The sequence below is a fragment of the Halyomorpha halys genome, unplaced genomic scaffold (genome assembly GCF_000696795.3).
Source record: "Halyomorpha halys isolate HHAL.00 unplaced genomic scaffold, Hhal_1.1 Scaffold172.1, whole genome shotgun sequence".
Taxonomy (NCBI): domain Eukaryota; kingdom Metazoa; phylum Arthropoda; class Insecta; order Hemiptera; family Pentatomidae; genus Halyomorpha; species Halyomorpha halys.
Genome location: NW_027113242.1, coordinates 606,096 through 621,145, shown reverse-complemented (window position 1 = coordinate 621,145; position 15,050 = coordinate 606,096). Strand labels below are relative to the sequence as shown.

General features: G+C 32.0%; 2 protein-coding genes across 2 annotated transcripts in view; both read left to right on the top strand.

The window, feature by feature from the left end:
• The window catches only part of LOC106679027 (serine-rich adhesin for platelets), a 10,011-nt gene extending 9,968 nt beyond the window's left edge, over positions 1 to 43 (top strand). The window contains exon 5 of the mRNA XM_067050818.1: positions 5 to 43. Within this exon, the coding sequence (XP_066906919.1) occupies positions 5 to 43 (39 nt within the window). The remainder of the gene's footprint in view (positions 1 to 4) is intronic.
• A 42-nt stretch (positions 44 to 85) lies between these two features.
• On the top strand, positions 86 to 964 carry LOC136796613 (uncharacterized; the record flags this gene model as incomplete). Its single annotated transcript, XM_067050814.1, is given in 1 exon segment — positions 86 to 964. A coding segment is annotated over 1 exon segment (653 nt), but the record flags the coding sequence as incomplete, so codon positions are not given.
• Positions 965 to 15,050: the final 14,086 nt, after the last annotated feature.

The window sequence follows — 15,050 nt, the reverse complement described above, 5'->3', positions numbered from 1 at the left end:
ACAGGATCACTCGGAACAGGAAGTGGAAATGCCGAATCTATAGCCAATCCAGCCTCTCAGCTTAGTGCAAGTCTGACCGCACCGACAACAGGAAGCGATGAAACCTTGCTTAATGACGAAAGCGATCCTTCGGCAAGAGATTTAGAGATGCCTTCTCCGTCTGCGATAGTAGATCAGCAAATGCAAATTATAACACCTACCCTCCAAAGTCAATCTGTATTTAAAAGTAATGGTTCCCCATCTGATGTTTCATCAACCAATGAAACCCCAGAAACTGATGGGAATAGTGAAAATGGCGTATCCCTAGAAAAACCAGAGGAAAATAGTGGTTCTTTAATTGGTGAAATCAAGAAAATGTTTTCGTGGCCGTTTTCAGCGAATGCAACTACATCATCAACTGATGAAGCTGTTCCGGGACAATCTGAGGGAACCCAAACCGATCTATTTTCATTGAATCCGTCATCGGTCTCAAGTGGATTCAACAACGAGCAAGTTCCGTCTAGTTTGGAAGATGGATCATTGATGCCAACAACTGTAGTTGATGGTACGTCAGATGGACTTGATCGGGATGTGATGTTAGAAGGAACCCAAAAACTAACTCCTTCGTATGTAACGAGTCAGCTGGAGAACAACCCTAATTACACATCTTGGAGGGAATCGATGCCAGACTCGGATGACCTCAAAAGACCTCGGTGTATATGTACCTGCGATAGCAATCAACATTTCTTTGTTTCATAAAAATTTACTGCAATTAATTAATCTTTGTTGTAATTAAATCAATAACATAAAGTAATGTTAAGGAAAACAACTTCTTAGCAGTTTACCAGTTTATAGTTTGCTTTAAAGAATTAATGATGTACCTGCTGTTTACAAAGTTTGCGCACTGTAATAACCAATGTACTAACAATACTTAAGGGAATAAAAACAAAACAAAGATAGATAAAATAAATGTTTGTTATAATTATTTTTTCTTTAATTTTTTCATATCCTGAATGATCAATGTGCAAAAACAAAATTGTTTTAGCAATTCAAGTTAATTGTAGTGATTAAGTTAAAATCTAAAATAAAATTACTGGCACTATATCAAATGTCCAGTTTTTGAAGTATTCATAAATTGTGTAAAATTGATAGTTGACAATGTCAATTTGTTCTTCTATCATAAAAGAACATTGTGGTCATAAAATTACTTTATCTTCAAGAAATAAATTTACATTATCGGATTATATGAATTTTTAAATAAACGAGAGGACAAAATTCAAACTAACCCTAAAATTTTTTTGAGGGGGGAATAACGGATATAAATTTTGTATCTTCAAGAGTACATCAGTTTAACAAAAGATAGCGCAGCAGTAATTCGATCAGCATCAGTAGTAATTCGATCTTGGCTCTTCCCGTTCAAATTGGTGTCTCTATTTTTTTCTTTAAGTTATGTTTAAAAGTCTTTAAGATTTTGTATTTATCCATCATTTATTATTTCTAAAAATGATAACTGTTTAATTTTTTTTCAAAATTAAAGTTAATGTAGAAGAAAATTTTTTAAAAAGTCGAAGCCTTTTCAGACTATTTCAATGGGAACAAGACTTAGCTGATATTAAAGAACATTTAATTGTACATTAACATGTCACTTTCAATCTTAATCGTTAATTTCGAGTAATTTTCGAGAAAATCTAAAAAATGTAAAAATCGAAACAATAAAGTGGCACTTCTAGTCAGTCGAATCGAAAAATTGCTTTCACATCCCTGACATTTACCTACCTAAAATATTTAATTCCAGTTTCTTCCGAATTTTCATCATTGTGATAGAATACACACACATGCACCATTTTGCGAGTCCAAATAACCAAGGACTCTGGAAGTTTATATAACATTATTTAAATAAAAGAAAAATCCCTTCAATAAAATCTCCTATAGAAGATATTTTTAATTTATTCATTTAAGCATTGTTGGGCTGATTCAATGAGTATATGACTTACATGTAGAGATGGGCAAAAATTAGTTATGAATGAAACTATAGCTAAAATTTGAATGGAAACGACTCTTTTTCATTAATGAACCATTGATATATAAATATATTTATCCTTAAGATAAATTCCAAAAATCTCATCAAATCACCTTTACTCTTCGTCCTACTGACTGCCCTACAGTTTCATTTAATGATGTTACTCTTACCCCTGTCGAACAGATCCGCTACCTTGGACTACATTTGGACAAACGATTAACCTGGAATCCACACAAGACTGGAAAGACAGGAAACTGCACGTAGATTTCGACTATTACAGTTCTTACTAGACAAACGCTCTAAACTTCCAACACGTCACAAAAGACTGATCTACATGACTGTAATAAGGCCAATCTAGACATATGGAGTTGAGCTTTGGGGTTCCACTAAACCTTCGAATTCCTTCTCGTATTCAATCCTTACAATCCAAAATCCCAGGCATATACACGTCTTGAACGTGTTATTTCAGTTCCTTACAACTTTAGGTTTTGAGCTAGACTGATAAAATATACAGACTATTTTGCAAGACTTGATTATTTGGACTCAACACCTGTATTTACGTCGAAAACTAATTAGAACTGTTGCTCGATCACGATACTTTCCCTTACTATGTATTCCATATATAGGTATGTTAAAGTGAAAAACAATTGTCTTATATTGGCAACTCTTATGGTTTTGTTTTCTGTTTCATAATCATTTTGCGTAGATCTAATTTTTATCTATAGTTTGTGAAAAAAATAGCAAAACAGGAGGAATAAAGAATTGGAAAAAATGATTTAGACGAAAGAATATTTCGAGAAATACAATTTTATTTAGATTTAATTTACATTAAAAAAAATTACAAAACACAACGATTTTAAATTACCTTCTTGTTTTTCTTATCGAATTATAATCGTTTTAGTTAGGCACGTTGATTGCATTAAATTTACTCTTAAAATAAAATACGTGTTGTTTCTAGTAAAAAATGTGACAGTTTGCTACAACTTTTCAAAAATCACGCTCAATGGTCATTATAAAATTTAGATCTTTGTTTTCAGTAATACAGTTGTACAATATTTAAGTCATTAATTTATATTTTTAATCGAGGTGGAAAATTATAGAATAAATCAAAAAATATAGATAAAATACATTTTGATTAATATAAAAACTTGGACAAAATTTAATTTGAAACAAACTATAAATTACAAAATCTTATAGTTCAGCTGCAATAAGCAATAATTCCAAGTCCTTTCGGATTTAAAACTATAATTTATTTTAGAATTATTTCTATTTTTATAACTAAGAATGTTGGATTGCTCTAAATATATACTAGTCCAGAAGATAACGTTGAAAAAAATGACTGCTTATTTATATCTGGATAACTTGGAAGCACGCAAGCCAGTACTTAACAATAATTCACTGTGCCAGGTAGCCAACGTTTAATTTCATGAAAAATCCTTTGATTTGCATATTTATTTTTCTTGATTTTATCTGAAAAATAAAACTGTGAGATGATATTAAACACACGTGGATATATATAGGTGGTAGAGTTCAGGTGTAACTTTTTCTGATGTTGTCATAGTCTGATGAATAATTAGGTTTTACTATAGTAAAGCAGAAATTCTATTGTAATGCAAAAAGTTATTTATTGATACCAAATTTTCATGAAATTGCGTACTTTGTTCGCTAGGTTCAAATTCAACCAAACCTGGAATGATATTCGAACCATGAAAAGGACATTACATTGACTCTAATTTTATATTTTAATGTTTTGAAGTTCTTGAACAAATTTTCACATTTCGAATTTTATTGCTCAAAATTGTTGTTTACAGACAGTATACATGTGACATCAGCGTATGTTGTTAGGACTGTGTTGGGGTGGGTTGGGATGTCAGCTGTATGAACCGTATAAAGAGTGGGACCGACCTAAGATACTACCTTGAGGATACACCGGCGGACTGAGAAAAGAGAGATGAATAGGCTAGGTTATGATTTACTTTAAAGGTTCTACCAGTGAGGTAGTAGCGGATTAAAAGGAAATAGGAGGGAGTAGGAATTGACGAAGTTTATAGAGCAGACCTGGATCTAACCCTTCACAGACCCGATCAAAAAAGCTTGTTCAACATCGAGGAAGACTCGACTGCAGTACATTCCGCGCTCCAATGTGGAAGATATGACATCAACCACTCGATGACGCTGTTGTATGGTAGAATGAGATGTTCTAAATCCAAACTGGTGGTCAGGAATAACATGATATGAGTCAAGGATTGGATAGAGGCGTTTTAATAACAGTTTATCTAGGATTATGCCCATTCTTAAAACTATTAAAAAATTTATTGAAGTTGGACAAAAGACGAAAACAAAAATTTTTACACCACTGGTGATTGATGGGCCCCTGAAGGTGGTTGTTGTCCTGAGTGAATGTTCTGGTGCAGGTAGATCGGCAGAAGGACGTACGTCGGACCACCTTGTCCTCATTGAGGGTGAGCCGAATCAGCCTTGGCTAACATGATGAAAACGGCGGTGATGGCCAGAATGCCGGCAACTATGTTGAAGTTCACTACAATACGAGTGAGGAGGCGATATGTGCGCATACTGATACGTTAAGAAGTCATCTGTTTTTGGAGTAAACAACAGAGAGCGAATAGTACACCTTTTTCATTTTTCATTTAGGAAATTTACTGGACAAACGGTCTAAACTTCCAATTCATTACAAAAGACTGATATATAGTCTCTCGTATTCAATCATTCCAAACCAAAATCCTTCGTAAAATCTTCAATGCTCCTTACTTTGTCACAAACAAAATCATACATAAAGGCCTTAATGTTCCCTATGTAACCGATCTAACCCGAACCAGATATCACTCCTTCCATTATAAACTCCCTAACCACCCAAACCCACTCGTTTCTAACCTTGCTTCCTCTTCCATTCCTGACAATCCTCCGAGGCGCCTGAAAAGAAGATGGCCGCGAGACCTGCTAATGTAAAACGTCACTAAGAGTGCTCCCAATGGGTAGTTTCTCTACACGCCTGTAACATTCCATTTTAACTGAGATCAAATTTACTAAATGACTTAAATGTACAGTTGTAAATAGCAATAAATAAATTTTTAAAAAACGTTTACATTTATGTTACAAACCATTTAAGTGTTCGTATCTTTTTTAGCCTTGATGAAGCCCTGCAACCTGGGGCGAAACATTTGCTCAATATAAATAATCTAATCACTACTTGAGTTTTTCTTTGACAATCTTCCTTTTCTAATTTATAAGAATATTATAAATTAAATAGTAAACCTGATTTTCTCAATATTTGGGCGTTTTTCTGCTCGTTTTTCGATATTTTATTGCATGGATTTTTATGAAATAAAACCTAAAATAATTTATATATATCCTTTGAAATATTCTATAAGTTATTGGAAATACTTCAAAGGAAAATGAAAATATTTGTCAAGGTTTAATTAAATCTATAAACAGATGTTCTAAATAGGTACCCCTTCTCTTCAATCAGTAGAACCAGGGTCTTATCCACGATTCTCGTGTTCGTCTAATCATTTCAGGTCTTTCATTGAGGTCTCTGAAAGCTTTAATTAGCAGAGCTTTGCTTCTAAATTTGTTTCGGTAAATTCCCTACCAGCGGGATCCCTTTGATGATCATATGATACTATGTACTGGGCCAGATTTCAATGGCCTTAAATGTTTAAGATGCATAAATATTCAAATTTCAAGTACACTGGATATTGTTTAAAACGACCTCCAAGGGTTTAGGCATATAGTGATTCATTGTAACCCATTGTTCTTTAAATATAAATATAAAGTTGTAATCCTACAACTAAGTTGCAATGGGTTTATTTGTTAAAATAAACCCTTTATTATATTTATTTTCAGGATCCATTTATACACTTCTTTATTATTTTAACATAGGCTCCTCTGCCCATTAACAAATTCTACAAATAAAAATATTTACAATCAACAGTTTTACAACTAACATTTAGTTACAATCAAGAAAGTTCATATAATTGTTTTTTACACATTTACATAATTTTTTTTTTAATTATATACATTCACTTTACTAATTTATAGCATTTACAAATCTGAAATGTTTCTTGAGGTTGAGCCAAAATTTCCTAGTTATTATTCTTTTTCCATTTCCTTATTATTAATTTGTGGACATACGTCATTTTGAATTGAAAATCATTGAAAAACAAATGAATATAAGTCATTTTTTTTAATTGAAAAGCTTGTAGTTATTCTCGATTTAAGTTGATTATATTATTTTTTTTAATTGTTGAGGTGAACAAAACTTCCAATTAGAATATAAACTATTCTATATTTTGGGCTTGTACAACGTTCCGAGATATTATCCCATATTCATACACTATTTAATTCTAAAATTGTAATAATTCAGTTATTCTTATGAACTATTTATCTATCTACATGTTATATGTGTATATTTAAAATTCTTGTAATCATATTTATCTCATATTTGTCATTTTTTCAATGTTCATTTGGAAATTTTGTCATCAATACACATATAGTCTAGACATATGGTTTGTACTACGGAGATAAAGGAATACACCCCTAGTGAACGTCATTAATTTAAATAATATAGTTATAAAACAATTTTAGACTATATTTGTAAAGATGACAAGAATTCAAAATGGAAATTGAAAAAAATGACAAAGATGAGGTAAATATGATTACAAGAATTTTAAATATACACGCATGACGTATAGATAAAAATTGTTGATAAGAAAAACTTAATTGTTATAATTTTTATACGATATTACATCAATATATCAGGTCGAAACGTCGACATAAATAAATATTTTTTGTTTATTTATGTTGTTTCTTTGCTGACCGCACCCCCCGACCATCTTTTTCAATGAAGTAATCTACGGTCAACTATATACACCTCATTATATATTTTTTTCTATTTAAACCCATATTTGGCCCCTATAAGGGCATAAATAGTTTATGTAAGCTGAAAGAGTAGACATTCAGCTTTCTGAAGTTTCCATTAACTTAGGAATTGGGTAAAATACAGATGAGTTATGAACGATTGTACGAAAAATAATCACTGAAAGAAAAAAAAAATCCGAAATTACGTTATCTTTAAATCTTCCCATGGCGAAAGGGAACATTTTGAAAAAATGCACGTAAATCGATCCAGTAATTCAAAAAGTTTATTGTGGATAAACTTTCGACTATTTCTTTTTATAAAGATAGATAAAAATAATTGAAATATCAAAGGTATAAATCCAAACATCTTGGATAATAAAAAAATGAAAGATGGCCGTTTATGACAATAGGTTTTTACCCCCTAAAGCCCTAATAAACCAGATCTTGATAATATTAAAAAAGAGGTAAAACAAAAGCCAATTCAAAATGGCCGCTTTGGTTGTAGAGAGAAATTTAAAACAGCTGTTCGGACAACTGTTTAAAATTTCATTAAATCTAAATAATTTTTCTCCCTCGCTACCAAAGCTTCTGGATTAAGAGCTACTTACAGTTTTATATTCAATATGGCGGTTAGTTTGGGTTGTTATAAATTGTGAAAGCCAATCCCGGGCAACGTGGAAGGGGGAAGAGATGAGAGGGCCTTGATAATGAAGATGATTCAAAGTTTGTTTTCTACAATAAAACATATTTTATGGATTATATAGCGATAAACAATTTCTACAACAAATATTCGTATAGTTTAGTGTATATATATACAATAAATAGTAATCAAGGAAGGCACCTCGAAATACTCTTGCCAACTCCCGTATCCATAAAGGATTTTTTTTATCGAACTCAGTGAGAGTTTGTTAAATCAACTTTCTGGTAGCTTTACTATGATTTAATTTAAAAATCAACCTGCCTAACCCGGAATCGAACCGGCACTGCATTATGAGATTAAAGTACAACTTTTTTATGTGTCACCCCCTTAAAACGTAACTTGAAGGTTACTGTCTTTTTCTAATCAGAGTGAGAAGGGCCAGTTTTTATCACATGAGACCACCACGAAATAAAAAATAAACCTGCCCAGCCGAAATCGAACCGCCATTAAATTATGTGATTCCATTTAACGTATTACAAACTTCACTGTTTTCCTACCCAGGTCACCGGCCAAGATGAGGTGCTGAAATTCTCACTGCCCGAGCAAATCCAGGACGGCTAGTAACCCTACAGTTTACATCCTTTCCCTAATTTCAAAAACGTAAGTTTTTTAATAATAATTAAAAAAAATTATTTATTGATAATTAAAACTGTAATAAAAATACATAAATAAATTTGATGTTAGTTATACATTGGCATGATACAGGTATGTGGAGAATCCACCCATTGATAGGTCTTGAGTAACATTTCTAGTGGAGAAGATCTCGAGGCCATCTTCTTTTCAGACGCCAAAGAGGATTATCAGGTAATAAAGGAGTTAGAAAAAAAAGTGGATTTGGTTAGGGAGTTTATCATGGAAGGATTGGTTTCTGTCTAGTTAAGGTCAAATGGGCAACATAAGGGACATTTAGGTCCAGATGGATGGCTTTATTTGTGATAAAGTAAGGAGCATTGAGGATTTTACGAAGGATCTTGGATTGTAATGATTAGATACGAGAGGAATTCGATGGTTTAGTGAAGCCCCGAAGCTCAACTCCGTAAGTCCAGATAGACCTTATTATAGTCATATAAATGACTCTTTTGAAATTAGTTGAAAGTTTAGGCTGTTTGTCTAGTAAGTGTGGTAATAGTCGGAATCGAAGAGCAGTATCCTGTCTTTTCAGACTTGTATGAGGACTCCAAGTCAGTGGTACGTCCAGATGTAGTCCTAGGTTACGGATCTGTTCGACAGGAATAAATGGGGAAGGATACTGTGGTAAGGACATCATGGATTTACAACAAAGGGTAAAGTTAATTTGGTAGAGTTTATTTTAATCCTCTAGTTTTGACCCCAATTTTAAAAATTAATTTCAATAATGTGTTTGAAATATGTACTAAGCATTAAAATAACTGAAACAATGAGCCGATGTGAAGCTTTGAACAAGGAGAGATTGAGGCATTGTTGTGAGACCTGGATAATTAAGTTCGTTACAGGAATACTGCGATCTAATTGGCTGTGGATTGACGCCCTCATAGCTACCTCTCCCTACCTTCTGTCTTAAATCAGGATATTCTGAAATATTACTCAACCAGAATTGTTAGTTAGAGATATCGCATGCGCACGCCAGTTATATATTAGTTCTGATTCGTGATGGCCACCCCCGGGCCCAAAGTATCGAAAAGCGATTTCTTTTTCTAACATTCTAACATTTTGCTTGAAGTGTTTCTTATAACAAAAATCAATACAATCTGAAAAAAATTAAATCTCACTATGAAATTGTTGCTTAATATATAAATATTTATGTTGTTTATAGTTTCAAGAAAAATTGAGTGGTCTATTGAGTTTAAATTAAAAAAAATATTAAAAACTTGCTTACACTAAATGGAGTGGGTAATTACATTCCAATAGGTTATTTTCAGCGCTCGTAAACAGTATAGTAATTTTAGTTATATTTTTTCAGGTTTCATTTTCAGGACAATAATTTTATATATATCCCCCCTTTTTTTTATAATCAAGATGATCTAATGCGGATAACATAGTCGTAAGAGTATCTAACATTGATTTTTCTTTTAAACATTTTTTCTTCTAAAAAAAACAAAAAGGTCCAGTAAATGTTCCAATAATCGATATCTAGTAAATGTTTAACATTTTCAATTTTAGATTGATCTTACTTTAAAAACATTTTAATCCTTAATGTATCACATCACCAATTTTCGTCACACTCTTTAATGTATTACATCACTAATTTTTGTCGCACACTTTAATAATTACATCACCAATTTTTGTATTACATCACCAATTTTTGTCGCAATCTTTAATGTATTACATCACCAATTTTTGTCGCACTCTTTAATATATTACATCACCTATTTTTGTTGAACTCTTTAATGTATTACATCACCAATTTTTGTTGCACTCTTTAATGTATTACATCACCAATTTTTGTCGCACTCTTTAACGTATTACATCACCAATTTTCGTCGCACTCTTTAATTAACTAATTGTTGTAATAAATAAAAGTTATTCCACGATTTTTCAACACTAAATCCCTGCATAGAGCTGCCAGTTCATCAATATTTTAGAATCTTGTTGGAACAAGCCTATAAATATTATAATATATTATGGAAGTGGGAAGCTCATTGGGAAGGCACTGGATACTGACTCCAAGGATTTGACCCGGATTTGAATACAGCTGTGGCAGATAATTATCTGTTGAGTGAGCCCTTTAGGTTCGGGAGTTCACCCAGCCTCATGAAGTGGGTAGCCTTAATTGAGTAAAAATCTGGCTTGCCAGCGTGATTCTTACCGAATCACCTCCTCGCTCAACTGTTGGTCTAGTGACAGTACTTCCTTACAAAGTAATGCACTCCTGACATAAAAAAAGGTTCGATCCTTAGAACTTCTGAGAAAAGTCCTTGGAAAACAAAAGCTTAGACAAGCAGATACCTCTACCCAGACATTACATCGCCCACCTCCTCTATTCACAATATCATAATCCATTAGCTAACAGAACCTATATCTATCAAGCAATGTTAATTGATTGCCCTTCCTCGCGAATAAATAACGCCTCATAAAATAGACACCGCAACATTAATCATCAAAATGATTAATCGTCCCTGCACGCTCCTTCTCTTATCACTCCTATTCTATATCATAATACTATAGTATTATATTTTGTATTATATCATATTTTGTAGAGAGGCTGAATAGTCGTATTTAAGCACATTAAGCAACTATTTAAAAAAAAAAATGTTTTCGTTATCTAACCCGGTTTTTAACCAGGGATAAAAACCGCGTCCAAAGGAAAATCGAAATTAATTAAAAGGCGAGAATATATTTTTGAAACATTTCATAAAAGCATATGTATTTTCTAAAAATAAAAATAATTCTTAAAATCGTTGATAAATCTATTTTTTTTTTTAATTTAAATTTTATTATAAACTTATAAATTTGTTTTTCGTTATTACAAAAAATATTTTGAAGATTATTATAATGAAAATCGTTAACTTGAATAAAATAAATTACCCATCTTTAACATTTTTTTCCACTTCCTCTTTATAGTACAAGAGGAGAAACAAGGCAGTTATTTTACCCCAATTTTTTATTACTTTAGTGAAAACTATGTATAATTACTAGAATAAATTGATGAGTCTTCCAAGTACAGATAGGGGTAATAAAATATGGTAGCTGATTCAAAACGTTAACAAAAATGAATTTTTCATTCGGAGACATATATCTTTAAAACAACCACTAACATCTAATATTCTAAGAGCACTAATAGAGCTATTTACGTTCAATAGTATTCGTGATATAGTTTTTTAAAAAGTAACATTCCATAAAAAAATGTACTGAAAGATTAGTAGTAAGTTAATTTATTGTGAGAATCTATTTCTCTAAACCATTAGCCGTACAGATGTCCTATTAGCAATCAAATTAAAGTTAGTTTAATGGACTATAAAGTAGTTTATGACGTTGATCTATGTAGGAGTAGTACGAACAAATTTTCTTGTGCAAAATTTATATTCACAGGGGAATATCATAAATACTACAACCCCTACAAAGATACGAGTCATAAACTAATTTATAGTAAGTTAGATTACCTACATGTTTAGTGCTGGCGGACACATGTAAGTCTCATGGTCCCAGAGAGATTTTTTTTTTAAACCTCAAACATTTTATTCGAACAAATAGGAATTAACATTTTGTGAATTTATTTGTCAAATATCATAAAAACTATTATTCCTTTAAAGATAAATGTTATAAACTATTTTATAGTAAATTTAACTACATTTAAGTTGAGTGCTGGCAGACATCTGTACGTCTAAATATTATTGACAGTTCGAACAACTATAAATCAATTTATTTTAGCAAATATCATAAAAAATACAACTCCTACGAAGATAAGCGTCTTGAACTACATAATAGTACATTAAATTAGCTTTAATTTGAGAGTTAAAATACATTTGTACGCTGAATGGTTTTTGAGATTTAGATATTTCAAAATATATTCACTAACTACTAATCTTTCAGAATATTTTTATGAAATATTGCTTTTTAAAAAGCTATATCTCGAAAACTATTGAACGTAAATAGCTCTATTAGGTTTACTACTTCATCAAATTTACCCTACTGTAAATAATGTTCTCTTAGGATTTCTAGTGTTCTTGGTAGTTTTAGACAAATTGAGCTCAGAATGAAAAATTAATTTTGTTAAACGTTATGAAACAACTGCCATTTTTTATTCCCCCTTCCTATATTTGGAAGACTCATCAATTTAGAGTAGCAATTATTCATAGTTTTCATTAAAGTAATAAAAAATTGGGGTGAAATAGCTGCCTTTTTTTTCTTCCCAGCTCTTGTACTATTAGGAACTAAAGGTGCTATATATCTATCTCATGTTAAAGAATTTAAATACCAATCGGAAATCAAAATCAAACCTGTTGTATACAGATAAAATCCCCTTTTATTAAAAAATAATATATTTTTTAAAAAATCTGATGACTACCTTTACGACAAATATATTTTGGATCAGTTATCGTAAAGGCGTAAAACCCTCTATCATCAACGCCTATGGCATGATAGAAGTAAAAAAAAAATGATTAAAAAAAAAATTAAAATCGAAGAGGAGTTATAATTTAGAAAGAAGGCGATGTGCTTTTAAAAATGCATACACTAATGTAACTTTAGGTTTCTCATCTGCGAGAGCCTCTGATAAATTTGGGGTCAGTCCTATCCTGTTTATTATTGACAAATAGTGAGTACATTCTTCCAAAATATGTTTAATCGTGAGAATGGACTGTCAATATTTGCACGTTGGAAGTGGCTGTTTTCTGATCAGGTGAGAGTGCGTGAGGAGAGTATGACCTATTCTCAAGTTGTCACCAACGTAATCACCTATTAAATTCTAATGGGCTCATTCCTTTCGTCATTTGAGCAATCATTTTCAGTTTTAAAATCCCAGAAAATAGAAGGGACTAAAATCCAATTTAACCCTACGACTTAGTCTCTGATTAAAATCATTTCAAGTCCTCTTCCTCTTCTCAAAGACTTGAATAATAACACTGTTTTCAATCCTTCTTTAGATCATAACACGATTCCTAATTCGGCCAATTCTTGAGCTAACTTAACAGAACAATAACTTATAATGAGTATCATAATATGTTTCATCTTATAACTTTAAAATAAAAGATATGAAAGAGAATTTAATTACTATCAAGATTGCAGTGTTAACTGAACTGTTAACCACGTAATTGTTCAAGAAAATTCAATACATTTTGGAATAAATAAAACAAAACTAAATTAGCTTTTCAAATGGAACTTTCAAATGGAAAGCCAAATCGATAGAAGTTAATAGAAGGAAACAACACCGCATAAAATAATTTCATAGCTTTAGAAACAAAGGGGGCCATTTTTCGGAAAATTTATATATTTTTAGCAATCCATACTATGTACAACCAGAAAATACTAATAAAACTACAACAAATATATACTACAATTGGAAATGTGTAGGTACTATAACGTTACAATTGGGATATCAGCTATAAAAACTGTATAAAGGATACTACCCTGAGGTACACCAGCAGACTTAGAGAAGAGGAATGAATAAGCGCTATTTTAATTTACTTTAAATAATCTGTCAGAAAGATAGTAACGGATAATAAGGAAGAATTTACGGAGTAGGAATTTATGGATCTCGTATAGCAGTCCAGAGCTCCAGACTTATAAAAAAAAATTATTTAAAGAGATAAAAACATTCGTCCTGGAAGTTGGCCCTAAACTACAGAGCCTTTATACTACTGTATTGATACACATAGCCCGCATGCTGGGAAACTCTAAATTACAGGTTGACGGGATTACAACTAAACAAAATGGGAACAAAGGAACAGAATATACATAAACACAGTAGTTATAGAGTTATATAATTTGAACAGCAACCACATTCAACTGCCAGATTGTTTCTTTAACACAAGATCTCATTTTACCATTATGAGCAGAATCAAACCAAGGCTAAGTTGTTAAGATTCATGTATCCAATGACGTACTTACGTACCCACCACCTCAAATCTTTAATAGGTTCTATATTTACACTTCGGTTAAGTGTTTATATCGGATTATAACAGAAGGAAATAGGTTCACTGAAAACATGAATATTTATTAGTTAATGCGCGTAAATATTCATCTTTAAATACCGTCACCAGGGGGCGAACACTGTAGAGGAGCCTGGGGGGGGGGGGGGGGTGATCGTTGTTCGATCCACTCAAATTGGCTCAGTTATATTATAGGAGTTGACTCTCTACCCGCATCGTTAGGCCTCTTTCAATTTATTACAAATGTATACCTGTCTAATCTATAAAATGATATATGTACTTGTATAATATAGATACAATAACAAAATGTTATATCTTTATAAAATAAGTATTCTGATTATTTAATATGATAATATGAAGCATATTTTAATTCCATTGAAGAACTTCACGTAGGTTTCTCCAGAGGTAGGAGACCTAGACCAACAGAGATCTAGAACGCTTATATTTATAGTAGTCAAAGAAGCAATAATCATTGGTTATTATCAATTCATGGAGTAGCCATGCTAAGAAAAAATTAAATCTGTACCAGAACAACTTATGAAAGGTCGGGGGTCTAGCACTTTGTAAGAAAGTACTGTAACTAGACCAACGGTTGTGCAAGGAGTAGATTAGGTCAGAATCACGCTCAACTGTCAGATTTTTACCCAATCAAGGGTACCCACTTCATGAGGCTGGGTGGGACCCGGAGGGCTACTGAACCCACAGGGCTGACTAACGGCTAGAATTAAACAGAAAATAATTAACTTAATAATTAATTAATAATAAATAACTGCCTCAGCCGGATTCGAACCCGGTACCTTGGAGTTAGTAGCACAGTGCCTTCCTTCTCACTGAGCTACACCACTTTCTATAATTAACAATTAACAACTATAAAAAAAAATTAGGATAAACGATTCCCAACATCTTG